Source organism: Peromyscus maniculatus, chromosome 4 (assembly GCF_049852395.1).
Source record: "Peromyscus maniculatus bairdii isolate BWxNUB_F1_BW_parent chromosome 4, HU_Pman_BW_mat_3.1, whole genome shotgun sequence".
In the NCBI taxonomy this organism is placed as follows: domain Eukaryota; kingdom Metazoa; phylum Chordata; class Mammalia; order Rodentia; family Cricetidae; genus Peromyscus; species Peromyscus maniculatus.
Genome location: NC_134855.1, coordinates 7,359,411 through 7,380,990, shown reverse-complemented (window position 1 = coordinate 7,380,990; position 21,580 = coordinate 7,359,411). Strand labels below are relative to the sequence as shown.

Here is a 21,580-nt window from a genome sequence, read left to right as displayed (position 1 = left end):
CATCTCGCCAGCCTTCTTTTTAACTTTTTATTGTGAGACATTGTCCTGTTAAGTTGCCCAGGCTGGTCTTTCACTCGCTCTGTAGCCTGCGTGGGATTGGACCTGCCTCTGCCTGCTGAGAGCTGGGGTCCTAGCCTGCGCCACTGGAACTAAGCAGGACAGAGAGTTCGGAACTGTGCTGTCACCGAGCCTACAGCAGCTGGAGGGCGGCCAGCCCTCTGCACCGATGCCCTCCGAGTGCCTGAGTAGAGGTGTCCACCCCGTCTGCTGCTCCCTCACGCCTTCCTCACCCTTAGGTGCTCTGGGCATCTCTCAAGTGTTGGCCCTTGTACACACGGCCGTCCTGAATGTCTGCTGGCCTCATCAAGAGTACCTGCTCTATAGGGTCTACATCTCAACCTGGGCAGCAGGCTTGGGCACCGTGCCTCAGACATCCCTCAGCTCCTGGAGGGTTCAGTGACTGGCACTTGGGTTCACCCCAGTGGCCGGCAGCTGGCTGACTGGGCAGCATTCACCCAGGGCTTGAGTGAGCGGGTGGGTGGAGCCCAGGGCGTGAAGGCTGGACACATTTTCAATCGGCGTTAAGAACTGCAAGCATTTTCTTGGAAAAAGAAAACTCAAAGGAATGGAAAGGAAAAAGAGAAGAAGAAAGGAGAGTGACGGGATAGCCAAAGAAAGCCCTTCAGAGCGGAAGAGTTTCTTTCTGTAAAAAGCCGCCTTTACTTTGTTTCTTTGGCTCTCACTCCATTGTTGGAGCCTGATCCTCAAAAGATACCCTAGAGGACTCCCTGAAGTCGGGGTGTCTCAGGTCCATGAGGAATTTGGTGGGAGTGAGAATGTGAGTAGAACCTGTGGGAGAATAGAGGCTGGCTGAACAGGGGCGCCCCTGGACATGCCAACGGAGGCCCCAGCCCGCAGCCAGAGAGGCGTTGAGAGGCAAAGCATGCACAGGCACATGCATGCGCACACATGCACACACGCGCACACACACGCATACACGCACGCACACACGCACGCAGCAAGGCGCTGGCATGCATGAAGCATGTGAGGCCACACAGTGATGGTGGCTGTCTTTGGGAAGCCCCTCCATGAACCCACATGGGCAGCTCTCTGTCCCTGGTCTCTACCCTCCTCCCCCTGCACGAGGAACCTTAAGGAAGGTCCAAAGGAGAAAAGGAAGGTTCACACCCAAAGCCTGGCTGTGACAGCTGCTGTCCAGGAAGCTGTGGAGCTCAGGTCCTCTGACACATTCATGCGACACGTATGCAAGCAGTGAGCAGGGAACACTCATGGGGCCTATGCCACAGACAGACAGACAGGCACGGAAACCAGACCAGGGATGCTGTGGGAGGACAGTCTTCCCACCCCCGTTGTGCGAAGGTGGTGACCCCTGCATGCCTGTCTTGGTGGACCCGGAAGCAGCCATGTTACTGCTCTAAGGGGCCTGCTTGCTTGGACAGCTTGGGGTGCTGCGAGTTGGTCATCCAAACTGGATAAATGGGGGCGACACTAGTGGGGTGACTGCACCAGGGAGCTGACGGAAGCCTTGCTGGCCGGGCAGCTCAGGGCCTCCTCTCCAGCAGAACGCCTGTGAACGGCCCAGGTGGCACTCCATAGGCCCTAAGAGGACCTTTTTCCATGGGGTGCTCAGCACACTCCTAGGACCACAGTGTAGGTGGAGATTGGCAGGCCCGGGCGGGACTGGAGATAACTCTAGCTATACCGCAGTCTCTGGCCTTGCACTTTATCCAGCATGTGCTCCCACAGAGGGGAGCCTAAGCAGGGCAGTGTCTGGGACAGCCTTCTGACAAACTCTGGGGTCAAAAGGAAGACACAATCTGTAAGAACTCCGAGTTCGCTCCCTCAATAATCGGCCAGCCCTAGGAGCTACAGATGATCCTGGAGACAGGAAGTAGGAAGGGCCTCCTGCTGCAATTGACCAGCTTCTACCAGCTGCTCTGCTCTTTTGGAAGGGAGCAGGAGACACGGGGTATGGCAGACCAGAGGTAGTGGGGACCGGCTAGGGAATCCTTAGGAGCCAGCCACCAGTGGGCGTCAGCAGTACCTACGGACATGCTAACTCCCTCCAACAGGAAGTACTAGAGGACAGCCGTGACAGCTCTCCGTCAGGTGTGGTCCAAGGCCTGATGCCCCAAAGTGTGCATCTATCTCCCTCTCGGGCCTGCTTCAGGCTGCAAGTAGGCGCTACGAACTCTGTTTTGTTGGAGAGCTCCGCTCTTGCTCAAGGTGACTCCACTTGGCAGTGTACAGATTTGAGACTCTATGACCAGGCTCTTTCCACCCCAAGACGCTGTCTTTCAGCAAGAGACACAGTAGGGCAGACCCTAGCTTTTGCCATTCACCCACTGTTACCCAGGGCCAAGCTCTGCGGGTGAGGGAGGCCCTCAGACAGATGCAACACCAAGCGTGGGATGGAGGGACGGTGCAGTGAGGCAGCAACTCCTGCAGAACGCACGCCCTGCTCACCTATCAGCACTTCCCACTTGCCGTTGGCCTGGGTCACTTCGTAAGCACAGCGCATCTCATTCAGGCTCACACCTCCCAGGATGAAGATAATGAGGCGGGGCCCGCTACGGTATTCCCCGGGGGCCTTATTCTTGTGCCAGTGTCCATAGCGGGCGCTGAGGGAGAGAGAGAGTCACAGGTGACTTGTCGGTGCAGGTGAGCTGACCTGGACTGCCGGTGCCTGAGCTGCGACTGCCACTGCCACTCTCTTAGAAACACAAGTGCCAGACTGGCTCATCTCAGCAGGTTGTTTGTTTGTTTGTTTTGGTTTTTCAAGACAGGGTTTCTCTGTGTAGCTTTGCACCTTTCCTGGAACTCACTCTGTAGACCAGGCTGGCCTCGAACTCACAGAGATCCACCTGCCTCTGCCTCCCGAGTGCTGGGATTAAAGGCGTGCGCCACCACCACCCAGTTCATCTCAGCAGCTTTGCTTGGATGGCTCTCATCCTGACGTCTGTTTCAGATCAAGCCTGGTCCTGAGCTTGCCTGGGACTCTGCAGCACTCCGCAGTATGGAGAGGCAGAAGGCTGCATCAGGTTGGCAGACTGATGACAAGCAAATGTGCTAAAGAGGCCTCGTGTGGGCCAGGCTTCCTGGTGCTGTGTCTCCAGGGAAAGAGAGTACTTGCCCTCCAAGAAGTCGAGTCTAGCGGGATGGGGATTGTTGAATGCCATGGGACAGACCAGGGCCACAGAGCACTGCTCAGGCTTTCCCAGGGAGGAGCATGGCTCTTCACTAGCAGGCTACCCTCTGCCCCTGGACTTCCTCAGTAAAGACCTGGACTCTGACAGAGCAGAGGTGAGGGCTGAGAAAACTGGAAACTAAAGGGAAGAAGCAAGTCCCCTCTGACACCAGAATGCTCGGCCCTGCCCCTCCCTCACAGCAGCCCTGGAAGCACCCGGGCCTGTCGGCCTTTTCCCTGTCCAGCCAGCCTAGGGAGGGCAGCACTTGGAGGCTGGAGTTGACTCCACATTCGGCAATGGCTTTTGTCCTTTACTGCCATCAGAGGAGATGCCAGTGCCACAGGAAACACTGCAGAGGTCTGGCCCAGGCCCAGAGGCCAGGGAGAAAACAGAAAGAAGAACAGCAGGGACACACCAGAGAAACTCTAGAGTTGCTGGTCATGGTAGCGCACACCTTTAATCCCAGCCTTGGGAGGCAGAGACAGGTGGATCTCAGTGAGTTCAAGGCCAGCCTGGGCTACAGAGCCAGGGCTACACCTGTCTCAAACAAACAAACAAACATCCCCAAACAAAACAAACCAAGGGGTGAAGGAGTGTCAACCCTGGGGACCACAGCTGATGGTCGTCCCTGCAGCCTCTGGCCGCTCTCCAGGCTCAAGGCTCAGCCTCCAGTTCTCGGAGCCACCGTCCACGCTAGGCTGCATGAACGGAACTGCTGTCGACACTGGGGTTTCCTGCTCACACAGGTGCTTAGGGAAGGTCAAAGAGGAAAACCAAAGGCCCACGGATTAAAGGGGCTGTGTAGTTTATCTGGCTGCAGGCAGTGTGCGCAGGGGCAGGGTGAAGGCAGCAGGCCTGGCATGTTCAAGGATGAGCAAGGTGTGGCTGAGGCAGACAGGGTGCATGAGGGAAGAAGGAAGGGGGTGAGTTCTTGAGGGGCTGGGAGCCCAAGGGACCGTACGGCCTGCTGTGAACCCGGGCCTCCTCTGACCATGATGGGTGATGTGGGAAGTCCTGATGGTACATGCCATTCAGAGCCAGGTCACACAGACGCTTTCCCTGTATCTACCCACCTGACAGCAGTGGTGCTGAAGGAGGCGGAGGAGCGGGTGGAGATGTACGGGTAGTGCTTTGTATCCAGTTTGTCTTCAATAGTGTCCTAGAGAGAAGACAGGGGTCACCATCTAGAAGAGGCTGACAAAGCTCGAGGATGTGATGAGAAAGTCAGCAATGACCACACCTGCAGCAGACGCTCTTCCAGGGGTGCTGTGCACAGGCCGGGCCCCGGCACAGGCCAGGGGCATGGCACAGGCCGGACATGGCACCTGGCCCACAGCAGGCTGCCCGACTGCCTGGCCCTGCTGGTTACCCTGACTGTCCAACATACAAAGCACTCATCCTCCTCATGTCTGCAATGTGCTCCACTGTGTGAGCCACTGAGGTTAACCACCTTGTACTCTGTCCACTCAATTCCTGACATGCGCTGTCAGCCTGGTGACCAGTGGGTCTGGGGAGAGCCGCTCCTGCAGTCTGTCGAGGAGCCAATTGTCTGGTGGGTGGATTCCAGCTATCTCCTGCCACTTGGAAACCCATACTCCTCTTGGGAACTGATGAGCCCACACAGGCCTCCTTAGAGAGCGGGAGGAGGGAAGAGAAACAGGAGCATCACCCCAGAGGGCTGCCTCCTCAGTCCCAACACCAGAGACAGGCAACTGGTGCCTGGGTGTTTCCTAGCCACCTATCCTTTTGGTTTGTAGGTTTTAAAAATAGGACCCTGACTCACCCTCCATAAATACACTTCTAGCACATAATTCCTGGCTGACTGGGGGATAGGTGGCAAGGCCCTGTTCTCTAGACTCCTGCTTTGTTTGCCTATCAAGTGCAGAAGCTGAGCCGACTCCCCCAGCCTTGAAGGCCTCCCGGTGGAGGACTCTGCAGGGCTCCTGCTGCGATGCTGAGGGGTGGGAGTCACACCACAGAGCAGCCGCTCTGCCACTGCCTCGTGGTGCCACAGCTTGGTGTGAGCTCTGTGCCGTGGACACAGGACGCAAGGTGACAGAATCATCCCATCAGAAGAGGACCCCAGAGTGGGTTAAGTCCCAGCACTCAAGAGGCAGAAGAACTCAGAATCTCTGAGTTCAAACCAGCCTGACTGCCATAGTGAGTTCCAGGATAGCTGGAGCTTCACAGGGAAACAAAATCAAAAGAAAAAGAGAAAAAGAAAAGAAAGGAGAAGAAAAATGACCCCAGGAGATGTGCCTCAGTTGGTAGACTACTTCAGTCTAGCATGCTGAAGCCCCAGGTTGATCCCAGTACTGCATAAACTAGACATAGTGGTGTATGCCTTTAATCCTGCACTTCAGGGATAAAGCAGGGAGATCAGAAGTTCAAGGCCAGCCTGGGCTCAAGACCTAATTTCAAAAACAAAAGATAGCCTCAAACTGGGCAGCAGGGATATATGTAAATAGCATTGCTGACCAGAGTCTGGGGATTCAGAATGCAATCACTCTGTGATGCTAGAGAGTCAGACATGTGAGGTTGCCATAGAGACAATGTGAGACCTTGTGGACTGAAGAAGCAGGACTCGGGGCATGGAGATAAGGACAAGGATATGCCAAGGGGCCAGTTTGAGGCACAGAGCCCAGGGCTGTCTGCTGACATGGGAGAGCTCTGGAATGCAGGATGGGGGAAGGTAGGCAGGCTGTGGCCTCCTGGTGAGGCCTTTCGGAAGCTGCCTGAGGTGTGATGGAGAAGGACCATGTCCCCTAGGAGAGACTGTGCGTGCTCCTCATCTGAACTTGGCATGCTGACCTGAGCCCAGCTCTTCTGGGTGTTGCACCAGAGGCTCTTATACAGCATGGGACTCTAACCCTGAGACTGGAACAGTGGGCAAATGGATCTTGAGGCCACCGTGTGCCCGTCTTTCCCAGTGAGTTTTACTTGACAGGAGAGGAGGGAACCGTAATTGAGAAAATGCCTCCTTAAGATCAGGTTGTAGGCAAGCCGGGAGGGCATTTTCTTAAATTAGTGATTGATGTAGGAGGGGACAGATTTTTGTGGGTGATGATGCCATCCCTGGGCTGGTGGTCCTGGGTTCTATAAGAAAGCAGGTTGAGCAAGCCATGGGGAACAAGCCAGTAAGCAGCACCCCTCTATGGCTTCTGCATCAGCTCCTGCCTCCAGGTTCCTGCCCTGCTTGAGTTCCTGCCCTGACGGCCGTTGATGATGAACAGCAATGGCGCATAAGCAAAATAAACCCCTTCCTTGCCAAGTTACTTTTGGTCATGGCGGGTTTTTTGTTTTTGTTTTTGTAAAGACAGGGTTTCTCTATGTAACATCCCTGGCTATCCTGGAACTCATTCTGTAGACCAGGCTGGCCTCCAGCTCACAGAGATCTGCCTGCCTCTTCCTCCTGAGTGCTGGGATTACAGGCATCACCACCACCGCCCGGCAGTCACCATGTTTCATCACAGCAATAGTAACCCGACTAAGACACAGTCTCATGGTTGTTCATGAGCCCCAGAGGTTCTACAAGGAACTAAATCATAGGATGTCACTGCTACCCAAGAACAGGGGTGCTGGAACCTAGACCACCTTAACAGCAGTCCTGTCTTCTGCTGCCATACCCCAAACTGACCTCCATGATGTCCTTAATGATCGGGGTCCATCGTGAGAGCTGGTAGGTCTGCTCACTGATGCGCTCTTTCCGCTCCGGCTTGCTTCTGCGGCGCAGTGTGGACTGAATGCAAGCACACGTCAGGTCAGCTCCCCACCTGGGTCTCAATGACCTCTAGAAATTCTCCCAGGGTCCCTCTTCAGAATTAGCATTGGCAATGAGTAATGGGGAGAGGTTCTGCCCAATGCAGCCCTCAAAATGTACCTCTTTAGGAAACTCTGAAAACAAGGGAGACTTGGGAAATTATGGTTCTGTTTCTTTTTTGTTGTTGATATTTTGTTTATTGAGACTGGTCTCTTTGTGAAACAGCCCTGGCTGTCCTGGAACTCACTTTGCAGACCTGACCTCGAACTCAAGAGATCCGCCTGCCTCTGCCTCCCAAGTGCTGGGATTAAAGGAGTGCGCCACCACGCCCAGCTCTAAAGTATGGGTCTTTAGTCATAAAAATGCCAAATGGGGGAGGGGCTATGGTGGTTGAATCAGAAGGTCCCCATAGGCTCATGTATTTGAATGCGTGGTTACCAGGGAGCGTCACTATTTGAGGGGATTAGAAGGATTACCAGTTATGGCCTTGTTGGAGGAAGTGGGTATGTGCCGGGGATGGGCTTTGAGGTTTCAGAAGTCCACGCCACACCCAGCCTCTGTAACCCAGTCTGTGGATCAGCTACTTCTCCAGAACCAGGCATGCCTGCCGCCCTGGTCCCTGCTACGATGATAAAGGACTAAGTCTCTGAAACTGGAAGCAAGCCCCCACTTAAATGCTTTCTTTTATGAGTTGCCTTGATCCTGATGTCTCTTCACCACAATAGAATGGTGACTAAAACAGGAGCTTAAATATATAAATGCTGTTATGAAAAAAACCAAAAAACTTCACATTGGCATGGTGACTCACAGCTGTAATCCCAGCGCTTAGGAGGCTGAAGCAAAAGTATTATCATAAGTTCAAGACCAGCCCCAGGTTACAAAGTGAGACTCTGTCTCAAAAAAAAAAAAAAAAGGAAGTTAAAAAGAATTTGCTAGTTTAGTAATGGTGTATGTTATGTCTTTAATCCCAGCACTCAGGAGGCAGAGGTAGGTGGATCTCTGTGAGTTTGAGGCCAGCCTGGTCTACAGAGTGAGTTCCAGGACAGCCAGAGCTACACAGAGAAACCCTGTCTTGAAAAATAAACAAAAAAATTGCTGTCTATTAAGGAGAACACTTGTTGGGTATGACTTAAGTTTTTGCTTATGTTTTTTGTTCTAGGTGAATCAGTTCCACTATTTTAAGCCTTTGCGACCCAAGTTCTAAAGACACCAAACCCGGCCAGCTGCAGGTCACTGGTAAGGTCAATGGAGCCCTATCCCTCTTGAAGATCCCCGTTGTTTATGCCAGCTCTGCTCCATGGGCTGTCTGCCTCCAGGAGGGGGCACACAGGGGGGCTCCTCCATGTGGGGTTCAAGTGGCTATCCGAAACAGAGGGCCTGCCCACTTTCTCACAGCACACTGACCTTCTGAACTGTCTGCCTGATGTCACTCTCTGTCACCCCACTGCCAAAGCCAGAGTGAGCAAAAGGGCCCGCCTGACAGTGTGGTGCTGCCCCCCTTACGGGAGGTGCGGAGCCTGATGTGTCCAAAGGCAAGGTCATGCCGAGCTGACGGGAAACTGGAGTGGCCTATTTCGGATGAGTTCAGAGATGGCTCGGCTTTCGAGACCACGTGACTCCTGGATCCATGTCTAGTTCCTGACTTTGAATTCTGGTTCATTGTCCTTTCTGTCCTCCTCTCTGATTCTGTCTCTCCTCTTTTCCCTCCTGTGGAATATTCCTGCACACTGTGTGAATATATGTCACTGTGGCTGGTTTAATAAAGAAGCAGACTGGCGGATAGCTGAACAGGATAAGGTTAGTGGGAGAGCCAAACTGAGACTTTGGAAGGAGAAGGGCGGAGTCAGAAGCACCAGCAGATGCAGAAGAAGCAAGATGGGCACGATGTACTGAGAAAAGGGACCAAGCCACGTGGCAGAGCATAGGTAAGAGTTACGGGTTAATTTAAATGTAAGAGTTAGCTAGTAAAGCACTCAGCTACACTGAGAAACCCTGTCTCGGAAAAATAAAATAAAATAAAAGAGCTAGCTAGTAAGAAGCCTGAGCCATTGGTCGAGCACTTATAATTAATATTAAGACTTATAACTGAGGGGTTATTTGCGAGTGGCCCCCAGCACAGGAAAACTCCACCTGCCCCCTCCCCTTCCCTTCTCTTCCCTTTCTGGATGCTGAGGGTGGTACATCATAGGGGCTGTCAATCATGAATGTAGAGAGGATACAATACGCCACCCTCCCGCAATCTCCCTGCCTGTACACTGGCCCTTACGTCTGTGACGATGGGCACACCGAGGTGAGCCATGTTGGTGATGATCTCACTGTCCTCCGGGGGGATCTGGGCATGCTGGATGAGTTTGTTTAAGTTTTCCTCAGTGATGCCTGAAAAACAAGACTCCTGGTCACCACACCTAACCCCCGCCGTTCCCACCCTCATTATCAGAGCCAATGGCTTCCCTTTTCCTCCTCAGAGTTCCACCACATCTGAGGTGGGGTCAACATAAGCTTCCACTCTTCTCTAGCCACCCTGTGGTGACCATGGGGACGTCCCTCCCAGTCTGTTTCTACCCTCTTCCCAGTGGTCCTTCCCTGTTCTCACCCTGTGCCAAAGTCACATTAGACAAGAAAATCTCAGTACCCATCTTTTTGTACAATGACATGGGTGAAAACTGTTTGTTTGTTTGATATAGCGTCTCATGCAGTCTAGGCTGGCCTTAAACTTACTTTTGTAGCTAAGATTGGCCTTGAACTCCTGATGCCCCTGCCTCTACCTCCCAAAGGATTACAGGCCAAATACTGTTGTTGCAAGGTCTCAATTACTAATGACAAGCCACCTGGAAACATCTGGCAGGCTGAGTGCTGGCCAACTGTCAGGAGAAGTCAGATGGCTCTGTCTGTGCCACCTGCCTCTAGTCACCCAGGCTGCTGAGCAGGCTCGGCCTGTGGCGCATCTAAGCTGGCCCCACTGCAGCTCCCGCAGGAGGAGCCCCTCGGCCTCCCGTGCTCCCCTCCCAGGGCTGCCCGACTGGCATCTGCACTGTTCTCTCCCTCTGCTCCTCTTCCTCACGGCTCCTACCATTCTTCAGGAAGATGTAGAGAAGGATGATGCGGATTTTGTCGTAAGTGCTGACGTTCGCATCCAGCAGGATGGGGACAATGGCTCTCATGGGGTCCTTGATTTTCTCCCCCTCGGCATCTGTGCCCATCGCCAGGTCCTGCAGAAAACACACCTTGCTGGCCCTATTTCTGGTGACAGTCTAGACAGGGGGTGACTCTCAGAAAACTCACGATCTATGAATGCCTAAGTCTCCCCCGGCGATGGGCTGACAGCATCCCAGGGTGACCATGCACAACGTCAGGCATGGTATCTGGCCACACAGCAGAGGTGTGCTGTTCCCTGCAGGGAATGCCGGGAACCCGTACCTGACAGACACACGACCCGCTGAGGGACTTAGGGTTTGTTCCCCACCCATGCAAACTCGGGCGTCTCAAGGGGCCGCTGCCTGGCTCGGTTCCTTCCACCCTGACTCTCCTGGCACGGAAGGGCACACTGAGTTAGCAGTGTCCCCTCTGGTCTTAGTCTTCCTGTAGCTTTCCAAGGGTAAGGAGAAACAAGAGCGGACTCCCAACGCTGGGGGGACGGAGGATGACGGGAAACACACGGAAAGACTGGAACGGGCACTGCCGGAGTGGAGAGCAGTGTTGCCCCCGGTGCGGGGTGGGAGTGGGTGGGGGTGTTCCTCTTCCTCTCAAGACCCCAGGAGTTTACACAAATGGTGATTTCACATTCAGCCATGGTCTGAGGAAGGCAGGCCTCCTCTCCCGGCCTCTCCCCAGCTGCAGAGGACGTGCTCAGTAGGAAGAAACTAGCACCCTGCCCAGGTTTTTTTTTAAGACAGTGTCTCGCCATGCAATGCTGGCTGCCCTGGGACATACTCATACTATGTAGCCCAGGCTGGCCTTGAACTCAGAAATCCTCCTGCCTCTCCCTCCTGAATACTGGGATTAAAAGTGTGAGCCACCACACCCAGCCTCATTAAAACATGCATGCTCTCATCATGTTAGTGTAAGTGCCATGATACACACGGAGGTCAGAGGACGACTCGTGAAGCTGGTTTTCCTTCCGTCACGTAGGTTCCAGGGATTAAACTCGGGCTGTCAGGCTTGGCAGCAGGCACGTTTATCTGCTGAGCCGCTCTGCCAGCTCCAGAGCATATTCTCTAAGCTCACGGAAACGCAACTAATTCAATCTTTTTGTTTGTTTTGTTTTTAGAGACAAGGCCTCACTTTATAGCTCTGGTCCTAGAACATATGTAGACCAGGCCAGCTTCAAGCTCACAGACATCTGCCTGCCTCTGTCTCCCAAGTGCTGGGATTACAGGTATGCACCACTATAACCAGCTTCTTAATATTACTTCTTAATATCTTTAGTGTTTAAAAAGAATTGTGTTTCCAAAGTTAATCTGAATTTGCTTTTTTTTTTTTATGTTTTGTTTTTCAAGATAGGGTTTCTTTGTGTAGCCCTGGCTGAACTCACTTCTTACTGACTAGACAGAACTTGCTTTCTCAATGGCTGAGCTCTTGGGGAGAGGATGTGTGTTTGTGGAGATTGTCCACTAAATGGGTGCACTTTCAGAGGGGAGAACTACTTCCCTTCTAACCCAGGCAACACTACTGGACAGAGTGTGCACCCTACCCTGTGCCCTCACAGCAAGCCAAAGGGGAAGATCTCCACTCCACACTAAAAAGCATGAGCTGATGTTTTTCTGTAAAAGGAGACTTTCAACTAAGGCCTCAGAGTGGCTTGGATGGGGGTGGGGTGTGTGTGATGGGGTCTCACTAAGCTGTTCACGCTGCCCGGAAACCTGTGGTCCTCCTCGCTCAGCCTCCTAGGCAGCTGTGGTGACGGGCCTGTGCCACCAAGTCTGGCACTTCCAATCTTTCAGCGTCTCTCCTTCCTTCCTTAGAAGCTGACAGAGGGGCTGCTCAGTCGATGTGAGGCCCTGGGTCTGATTCCAAGACCGCTACCCAAGGGGGTTGAAATCCACAACAAAACAGCTGCCCCACAGCTCTGCCCCCACGCATCTGGCCTTGGTGGTGTGAGTTAGCCAACAGGGAACAGGACGCAGAGGGCTCTAGAGACACCAGTGATGGCAGAAGTCAGTCTAAACAGTCCCCGGCCTGGGGTTGGCAAGGTGGGGAGGACTCATGCCCTGCTGCAGCAGTGACATCCGGGGCTCCAGAGCCAGTCTGGTCATAGCGGGACCAGACCACATGAAAACACAAACAGCAGCCGGCCCGGCCAGGCTCACAACTCCTCAGGGCTGTCTTCTGCCATTCCAGGGAAAACAGAGCCTTTGGAAAGAGCTAGGCATGCAAACTCCAAATGGCACAGCACTCCAGATCCTTCTAGGCCCTACCCGTCAGAGCGGAGCCAAACCCGCTCCAGAGCTGAGACAGCCGGGGTCATAGGCTCTCCCTTCTCTAGATCCTATGATTCTGCAAGAGGTCCAAGGTCAGAGGTTAAAATTGAGTGGGGTGACTAGGCAGAGCAGTTGTGCCCTGCAGAAGGAGAGGAAGACAGGCCTACCTGCTCCACGCGGCAGAGCTTGTCTACGGTGCCTTGGTAATGCTTCATGCAGTCTTCAGCAAGGTGCAGGTGAGTGGAGTACTAGGAGAAACACAAGACTCAGTAGAGGCCCAGCCACTGGGTCGAGGGACACTGAGTGCCCTCACTAGGGACTCCGATGCCAGTGGCTACAAAAGACAATATGTTCTTGAGGGGGTGGGGCAAACCACAGCCTACAGCAGAGGAAGGAGAGGTCTTTTAGGAGGGTGGAGTGGCATGAGGCACATCTCCCTTCACAAACAACTCCTTGAACATGGGACGGATGGAACACCTGGTAAACATGTGCAGGTAAGTGACACTGTTCCACCTTTATGACCAGGACACCGAAGCCCTGACCCTCTCTCCCCTAGCACTGTGTGAGGACAGCCAGTACTGACTGGCTAAGGCCTGTGTGGTGAGGCATCGAGGCCTCCAGTCAACAGCAAGGGAGAAAAAAGGAGAAAGATGAGAGGAGAGAGGAAAGTGACAGGAAACAGGATTTCTGCCTTTCTTCTGTCTCCCTTTCCTAATAAAAACGGAACCTAAAATCTGCAGATTTCCATGCATCGCCTGGGGTCTGCAGCTTGGCTACCCCGAGTCAGTCTGGGTGGGGTCCCCGTACCTTGCTGAGCTCCTTCTGGTACTGGGGCATTTTCTTCAACATCTGGGACAGGTCCCGCATGGTGGTCTATGAGGAAGGAAGCACAGTGTCACTAGACCTAATGAAGCCTTGTGAAGCTGGAGGGCACAGGACAGCAGCCACACCACAAGTGTCCACTCAAGGACTCAAATGTATTGATCCAAATGTCACAACTGTTGCCAGGCAGAGAATTAAACCCTGACGTTTAGCTGTAAAATTTTTAAATTATATTTTTATTACATATGCTTAAAAGATTTATATAATTCCATGTCTGTGTGTGGGTTTGTGCACATTTGGGTTCAGGCGTCAGTGGAGGCCAGAAGAAGGCATGGTATCCCCTGGATCTGGAGTTAGAGGCAGCTGTGAGCCGGTGTGGGTTCTGGGAACTGAACTTAGCTCAGGAGCCATAAGTGAGTAACCACTGAGCGATCTCTCCAGCCATTTAAGTTATAATTTAATTAATTAGTGTGTATGCAAGTACACATGCATGAACACAAGCACAATCATAGAAGTCTCGGGACAGCTTGCAGAGTCGGTTTTCTCCTTCTGACACGTGGGTTCCAGGAACTGAACTCGGGTTGTCAGGCTCGGCAGCAAGGGACCTGACCTGCAGAGCATCTTGGCTGGGATCAAAAGCCACTACATCTGACTGGACATGATGTTTCTAACGAGTGAAAAGAGGCCAGAGCCAGGGTGATCTCAGTAGGTGAGGTTATGAATTCTAAGTCCACCACAGGAAAACACTCGTGATTCTTCTGACTTAAGATCAGCTATGCTCATCAATGGGAACTCTTAACCCTCCAGGTAGGAGGAAGCTCTGTCCACAGACCCTGGAAGACAGGACTGGTGTGTGATACTGAACAAGCACTCTGTCACTGAGCCAAGCCCCCACGCCAGAGCTCAGTGTTTTGTTTTCAGATAGGACTCTTAAATCAAAAACAAAGCAGGCATTCAGTGAAGGAGAAATATGGCCCATCCACTCCTAACGGGACACAGAGAAGACACCCTCAGGGTGTCCGGGCACCGGCATGACTTACTGACCCCAGGACTTTGGGCTTACCTTCTCTCCAGTATTCATTCTCTTGCTAGAGGAAAAGTCCTTCAGAGACCGGGTGACCTCCCTGCAAAATGGAGGAGGCAACCGCATTCAACACAGTGCCCAGGGCTCTGCAGAGGCCACTGGGGTCACACGTAGCCCTCCTGGGACTGGGTGGCTATCCTCTTCCCACTGAGGAATGAGTTTAAAGGGAAGGACCCTTGCTGTTCTCACTGGCCCGCTAAACCCGGGTCTCCAGAGCAGGTGTGTGGGATGGCTCAGGGGCAGGGACAGTGCTGGACGCCCACTGTGTTTACTGTCTTCTTTTCCAAGTGCACACAACTGAAGCATTCATGTTTTGTGTTTGGAAAATACAAATATATGTAGTATATGACTTATTCATGAATAAATTTAATGACAAGAAATGTGGGTCAGGATTTCCTCCCCAATATTGGGCATGGTGGTGCATATCTTTAATCCCAGCAGAGGCAGAAGGATCTCTGAGTTCGAGGCCAGCCTAGTCTACAGAGTGAGTTCTAGGACAGCCAGGGCTACGCAGAGAGACCCTGTCTTGAAAAACAACAAGAAAAATCACCCCCTACTAAAACACTATTTTTGTGGAGCTGGGAGTGGAACCCAGGGCCTTGTCAACAGCAGGAAAAGGCTCTGCCTCTGAGCTACACCCTTGCCTATGGATCAGGATTTCTCTCTCTCTCTCTCTCTCTCTCTCTCTCTCTCTCTCTCTCTCTCTCTCTCTCTCTCTCTTGTTATTCAAGACGAGGTTTCTCTGTGTAGTTTTGGTGCCTGTCTTGGATCTTACTCTGTAGACCAGGCTGGCCTCGAACTCACAGAGATCTGCCTGCCTCTGCCTCCTGAGTGCTGGGATTAAAGGCGCGCATGCCACTGCCACCCATCGGATCAGGATTTCTTAAGGCTGAGTGATGAAAAAGTTTTGGCAATCACTTCCCTAAACAGAACCACCGAAGGGTGCAAAGCTTTCTCACTTTTCCTGGTGAATTTTATGAAGACACTCCAACTGAAGGAGACAGAGTGTGCCTTTCTAAACAGGGAGCTGCCATCCCTGCCCTCTGCGTTTACACACAGGAAACATCAGGAAGCTCTTTTATCAATGGCAGCTCAGTCGGAGGACATAAGCAGTCGCTTGAGGAGCCAGCAGAAGCCTGCCTGGCAGCTCAGTGGATGCACAGTGGGGCGGACTGCTTTAACGCTCTGCTCTGTGTTTATGAAGCACTCCTCTGAGAGTGCCACCAAGGCTTTCCCAGAGTCCTTCGGGCAACTGTCCTGAGCTGTGGGCTTCTTCAGGTGGTCAAGTCGGAGAAGCAGCACACATTCAAGGAACGGGGGACCTGCCAGTTTCGGCAGCCTGTCGTCAACTCTGCCAAGGGGATGAGCTCACGCCCTACATTGCTGGGTGCGTGTGGTCACTTCCTGCCCAGGGTTAAGGGCCCACCCTGGGGAAGGTGCAGCAGCGTTCTTACTGGGACACCTCTGCAATGTGCTTGTGACGCAGCGCGATCCACAGGTCGTCATCCTCATCCAGAAGCACCTCCTTCACCCGCGCCTCTCCAATGCCGCTGGTCTCATATCTGCAGGAGAGAAGACCTGGGTGGCCTGGGTTCCCACGGTGCCTCCTGGCCCCCTCTGGATGCTTTGTTGGTTTTCTGAGACATGACTTCCTGTGTCCCAGGCCAGCTTCAGACTCCTTAAGTAGCTAAGACAGGCCTCTTGGTGCTCCTGCCGGCCCCTCCCAGTGCTGGGTCACAGGGTCACAGGTATGCACCTCCACACCCAGATGTCGCCTTTGGTTCCTAAGGATAACACCTGTGTTCTCAGCTGCCAGGTGATTCTAGGCATGGCTCATAACACCACTGACCACCTGACAGGCTGGCCAGGTCATCTGGGCAGGACCAAGTGGGCAGTTCCCTGGGCAAAGAGAAAGGCTCTGCTCAAAGCCAACACCCTGGGAGTCCTGCTTTGACTCCTCAGAGCTGGCTGGGAGGAGGGCGCGGCCTGTGGCAGTTAAAGTGAATCCAGTTACACAGGACAGAAAGACTCCACATCTGTCTGCCCCTCTCTGGGAAATGCACGGTGCCTAAAAAGCTTCCAGCAGCTTCTGTGATGGGTCCACGGCATATAGGCCCATGACACATGGAGTCATGAATGGCCAGAGGAGGCAAGAATCCCGGGAACCAAAAGGGAGAAGGGCTGAAAGAAGGGCTAAAATATTTTTAGAATATTCATTTTAAATTAGTAATTAAATTAATTAATTAATGGAGACAAGGTGCCTCCATGTAGTCCTGGCCAACCTGGAACTTGCTTATGTACCAGGCTGGTCTTGAACTCACAAAGATCCACCTGCCTCCCAAATGCTAGATTAAAGGCATGCAACACCACACCCAGTGAAACTTCATTTTTTTAACAAGATGTATTTATTTTCTATGTGTATGAGTGTTTGCCTGTCTGTCTGTCTGTCTGTATGTATGTGTACCACGTGTGTGATGTGTGTGCCTGGGGCCCACAAAGACCAGAGGAAGGTGTCAGTTCCCCTGGGACTGGAATTATAGACAGTTTTAAGTCTCTCTGTGGGTGCTGGGAACTGAACCCTGTCCTCTGCAAGAGAAGCAAGGGCTCTAACCACTGAACCATCTCTCCAGCCCTAGAATCATAATTTTGTTTATTTATTTTATGATTGTGTTTTGCCTGTATTTAGGTCCATGCATCATGTGCATGCCTGGTGGCCTTGGAGGCCAGGAAAGGGTGTCAGATCCCCTGGAACTGGAGTTACAGACAGTTGTTAGCTGCCATGTGGGTGCTGGGAATTGAACTCAGGACCTCTGGAAGAGCAGCCAGTGCTCTTAACCACTGAGCCATCTCTCCAAGCCTCAGAATGTTCATTTTAAGGCCACTCTTTGTTTTGAGACAGGCTCTCACACTAAGTTGTCCAGATTGGCCTCAAACTCAGGACCTTCCTGTCTCGGGCTCCTAAGTGCTGAAGTTACAGGCAGGTAATATTTCTATAAGGAAGAAAGCAGCTCCCCTGCACAGAATGGTCAGTTAAATACCCTGCTGAAATATTTTATCACAATTGTATTTTGTGATCTGTAATTAACTTTCAATTCCGAATAAGACACACATAAAACCAGCACATCTAAGAAGCTATGAACTGATGTGAGCTATGAAACTGTTCCTGTCCTGTCAGCAAGCACCTAGAAATGCTGAATGGATTGGGGAAACGCACAGAAAACCTCATAGGCTTATCTAAGAAACTGTATCAATGCACATACTTTTCCTAATATTAAAAACATTCTTGCCAGGTGGTGGTGGTGCACACCTTTAATCCCAGCACTCGGGAGGCAGAGCCAGGCGGATCTCTGTGAGTTCGAGGCCAACTTGGGCTACCAAGTGAGTCCCAGGAAAGGTGCAAAGCCACACAGAGAAACCCTGTCTCGAAAAACCAAAAAACCAAAAAACAAACAAAACAAAACAAAACAAAAAACTAGACGGAGAAACTCTATCTCAAAACAGCCCCCCTCCAAAAAAAATTCTTTTTCCAGCTAGAGAAATGGCTCAGTGGATAAAGAGCTTGGCACGGAAGTGTGGGGACAAGAATTCAGACGCCCAGAGCCCACACAAATGTGGGGCAGGGACAGCAGTCATCTGCAATCCCAGAAGTGGGTGGCAGAGACAGGGGGTCCTGGGGTAAACTGGCAAGATAGACTAGCCGAAATTGGCAAGCTCCAGGTCCAGTTCAAGACCTTGCCTTAATAAGGTAGAAAGCGATCAAACATGACATCCAATATCAATTATGGGCCTGCCCTTACACACACACACACACACACACACACACCCCCCACAAACGTGCATATCATACATGACATGCACACATATACAGAAATAGAAAAGTAAAAACCACAAACACATCCGTTTCCTTGGTCAGGAGGAGTCCTGTCGTCCGCAGCCCCTTCACTTCAGACTTACTTGTAAACGTCGTTCTCGATAGGCAGCAGATCGTAACTCATGGCCTGGAAGGTCAGTTCATGAAGTACAGGAGAGCTGGGGTCGAAGCCGCGGTCCAGGATCAGGAGCTGGGACCGTGCCTTGTCGGGGCCCTGGCAGGAAACCGAGACACTTCAAAAGCCACACAACAACCTGAGTTACTCCAACTAGCGGGACCGCTTTGCTCCAGGGGGGCAGAATTGAGCTCTGGTGCTGTGCCTGCTGCCAAGAGCACCAGCTACTCCGGGGGATGTGCCCATTTACTAAGGGCCTCTGACACAGCCCTGAAGCTATGGCTGGGCCCGAGGGAGAGCATGCAACAGAGCACCAGTTCATTACAAACGGTGACTAACCGGGCGCCCAACCCTGGGGTTCACTACAGTCCACAGCCCTAGTGCACGAGTTCTGTGTCGCGGGAATCAGCGAGGGTCTCACACACGCTAAGTAAGCACCGCTCTGCCACTGAGCTGTGCCCGAGCCCCCAGCTCCACGTCTCAATGGCAGTGCTGGTTCCACACACCTTGTGTGTTAAAAGTGCAGAGAGCCGTGCACACGTGGAGTGCGTGTGAACACCAGGGAACAAGACTGGGGTGCACTGCACAGCAGAGGAGCCGGCACCAATGTCAACTTGCTGTCCTTGCCGTTTGCTACTGGGGAGTCCCCTGGACGCTCAGGGCTGAAGCGGGGAGCCCTAGCAAAGAGGACAAGCTGGGCACCCTAGCCATTCTGCATGTCTCTGCACCAGCCTGGCCCAGAGGCACGGGGCACTTCACGGTGTAGGGAAAGCAGCCCTCACACATGCTCAGTGAGCTGCAGGGCCAGGCTGGCCCACGGCCTGCCACTCAACACTGTTTACTCAGAGTGAGAGCCTTGTTGTCCAAGGCCAGGCTCACCTCCCCCATTGTCGGGTCGTCAGCTTTATAGGCGTCCAGCTTGTCCTGGATCAGCTGAGCCAGCAAGGCATTGTCCTTGTATTCCCTGACCAAAGGAGAAAGACAGACGGTGAGCCACCTGTGATTCAAGTCACGTGCCAAGTGCCTCCAGGCAGGACGCCGGGCAGTGCAGGACGGAAAGGAGAGGTGGGGGCATTGTATATTAGGATTTTTACCGTAAGAATGTCCCCACGTATGTGAGGCATGGCAGCACATGCTTACAACCCCGACACTTGGGAGGCTCAGGAAGGACAGCCACCACAAGTTTAAGGTCAGCCTGGACTACATAGTAAGACCCTGCCTCAAGAATAAACAAACAAACCAATATGCTACATATGTAGTTTAAAAGGAAAAATCAAATGCTCAGCTTAGTGTCTAGCCTGTGAATGATTTCTCCTGTTCCTCCTTCTAGCCTAAGTGGAAGCAGAAATAATCTCTCCTCCATTCAGCCCCCCTTGCCTCCTAGAGGATATGGCTGCAATCTACACCTTCGCCAGCCTCAGTGCCACTGCAGCTCTGTTCCCAGCTCCAGTTCCCACTACTGTGTCAGGAAGATGGACACAGCCCCTTTATTACCTTGTACCATTTTTTTTTTTTTTTGTCAGAGAATACCAGCAATGAGGAAAGCCAGGAGCCAGAGCAGCTACAGGTCTCAAGCCTCAGCAGATCAGGAAATAAGGGCAGGCTCAGCACACGGCCCTCAGAACCGCTCAGCTCAGGGCCATGCACTGGCGGCCACTGCCTGTACCTGCTGGGCCCCAGCTGCACAGGGCCCTTGCTCCTGAGACCACAGTCCATCCTTTCTGCCCACAGCTGTCATCACTCAAGCCCAGGCCTTCTGCTCTGCATTTGGTGACCTGGCTTCACTGCCCTGTAGCACCAATCTTAGAAGGTCTTATTAATAAAAACAAACCTGGAGCCAGGTACTGGAGTCAACACTGAAAGATCAGAGAAGCAGAACCAGCCACAGCCACCTCACCTTGCCAATTTCTCAGCTGATCCTGTTTCCTCAGACTGGAAGCCTGAGTCCTCTTCTGAATGGAACTCAGCTGAACTGTGCTGCTCAAAAGCCTGAAAGCTTAACCAGCTCTAGTTCCTGGTTTGTGAAAACTTAAATACCCTTCTGCTTTCTGCCATCACTTCCTGGGATTAAAGGCGTGAGTCACCATGCTGGCTGTTTCCAGTGTGGCCTTGAACTCACAGAGATCCAAATGGATCTCTGCCTCCCAAGTGATAGGATTAAAGGCCTGTGTGCCACCATTTTCTGGCCTCTATGTCTATCTATTGGCTGTTCTGTCCTCTGACCCCAGATAAGTTTATTAGGGTGCACAACATATTGGGGGACACAATACCACCACACTGCCCCCTTCTGCTTCTCCTGGCCTGACTCCTGCTGGGTTCATCTTCTCCACAATCTCTGATTTGCTCCCGTCCCCAGCCCTCAGGAGGTCTCACGAAGTTAAACCTGTCCTACATGGCTACCATGCCAGACTCCACTCACCCTCTGCTTCCCCAAAGTCTTTGCTCACACCAGCAGCAAGAGCCAAGTGCCGACGCAAATGCCCTCACCCTTTCTTATCCATCTACTGCAATCTGAAGCCACTCCTGAGACCTGCCACATACTCTCTCTACAGCCCTACCCTGTCCTAGGCTGCAGGGGCCTCTGCCCACTCTGGATGCCTGCTGCCTGAAGGCACTGCCTTCCCAGGGCCTTGGCGAGCGCTTCCTTCACACATCCCAGCATCCATCATTACTTGGCCTCCACATCCTCTGAGCATCTGAGGGTGGAACTGAGTCTTCAGCTTTAAGTCCCCAGCACTCAGCGCACAGCAAGCGTCAATGACTTCAAAAAACCCAAGGACTGGGGACTATAGAGATGGCTCAGAGGTTAGGAATACTCCAGAGGACCCAAGTTTAATTCCCAGCCCACTATATTTTGGTTTTTCGAGACAGAGTTTCTCTGTGTATCCCTAGCTATCCTGGAACTCACTCTGTAGACCAGGCTGGCATCAAACTCAGGAATCCACCTGCCTCTGCTTCCCAAGTACTGGAATTAAAGATGTGCATACCACACCCAGTACTAAATCTTTTTTAAAGATGCAAAGACTGGCTGGGTAGTGGCAGTGCACACCTTTAATCTCAGCATATAGGGAGACAGAGGCAGGTGCATCTCCAAGTTTGAGAACAGCCTGTTCTACATAGTGAGTTCTAAGACAGCCAGGGCTTTGCAGAGAAACCCTGTCTCAAAAACAAAACTTATGTATGTATACATGTGCATATACATGGATATATCTATATCCCCAAAGACTGTGACCTTTAGAGAATTATTCACTGCCCCCCCCCTCTCAATTTTGAATCAGGGTCTTATGTAGTCCAGGCTGGGC

At 52.4% G+C, this 21,580-nt stretch overlaps 1 protein-coding gene across 2 annotated transcripts in view; it reads right to left on the bottom strand.

Moving 5' to 3' along the window:
* Positions 1-21,580, bottom strand: part of Stxbp1 (syntaxin binding protein 1) — a 62,494-nt gene that overhangs the window by 6,048 nt on the left and 34,866 nt on the right. Inside the window, exons 8-19 of one of the 2 annotated variants that reach the window (XM_015990969.3) lie at positions 19,158-19,242; positions 18,247-18,377; positions 15,747-15,854; positions 14,272-14,332; positions 13,194-13,259; positions 12,554-12,634; positions 10,040-10,178; positions 9,236-9,345; positions 6,847-6,948; positions 4,283-4,368; positions 2,488-2,642; positions 724-849 (exon numbers count right to left, since the gene is read on the bottom strand). In XM_015990969.3, coding sequence (XP_015846455.1) covers positions 740-849; positions 2,488-2,642; positions 4,283-4,368; positions 6,847-6,948; positions 9,236-9,345; positions 10,040-10,178; positions 12,554-12,634; positions 13,194-13,259; positions 14,272-14,332; positions 15,747-15,854; positions 18,247-18,377; positions 19,158-19,242 — 1,234 coding nt within the window. In that variant the 3' untranslated portion in view covers positions 724-739. The remainder of the gene's footprint in view (positions 1-723; positions 850-2,487; positions 2,643-4,282; positions 4,369-6,846; positions 6,949-9,235; positions 9,346-10,039; positions 10,179-12,553; positions 12,635-13,193; positions 13,260-14,271; positions 14,333-15,746; positions 15,855-18,246; positions 18,378-19,157; positions 19,243-21,580) is intronic. The other variant, XM_006998039.4, reaches the window with a different exon arrangement.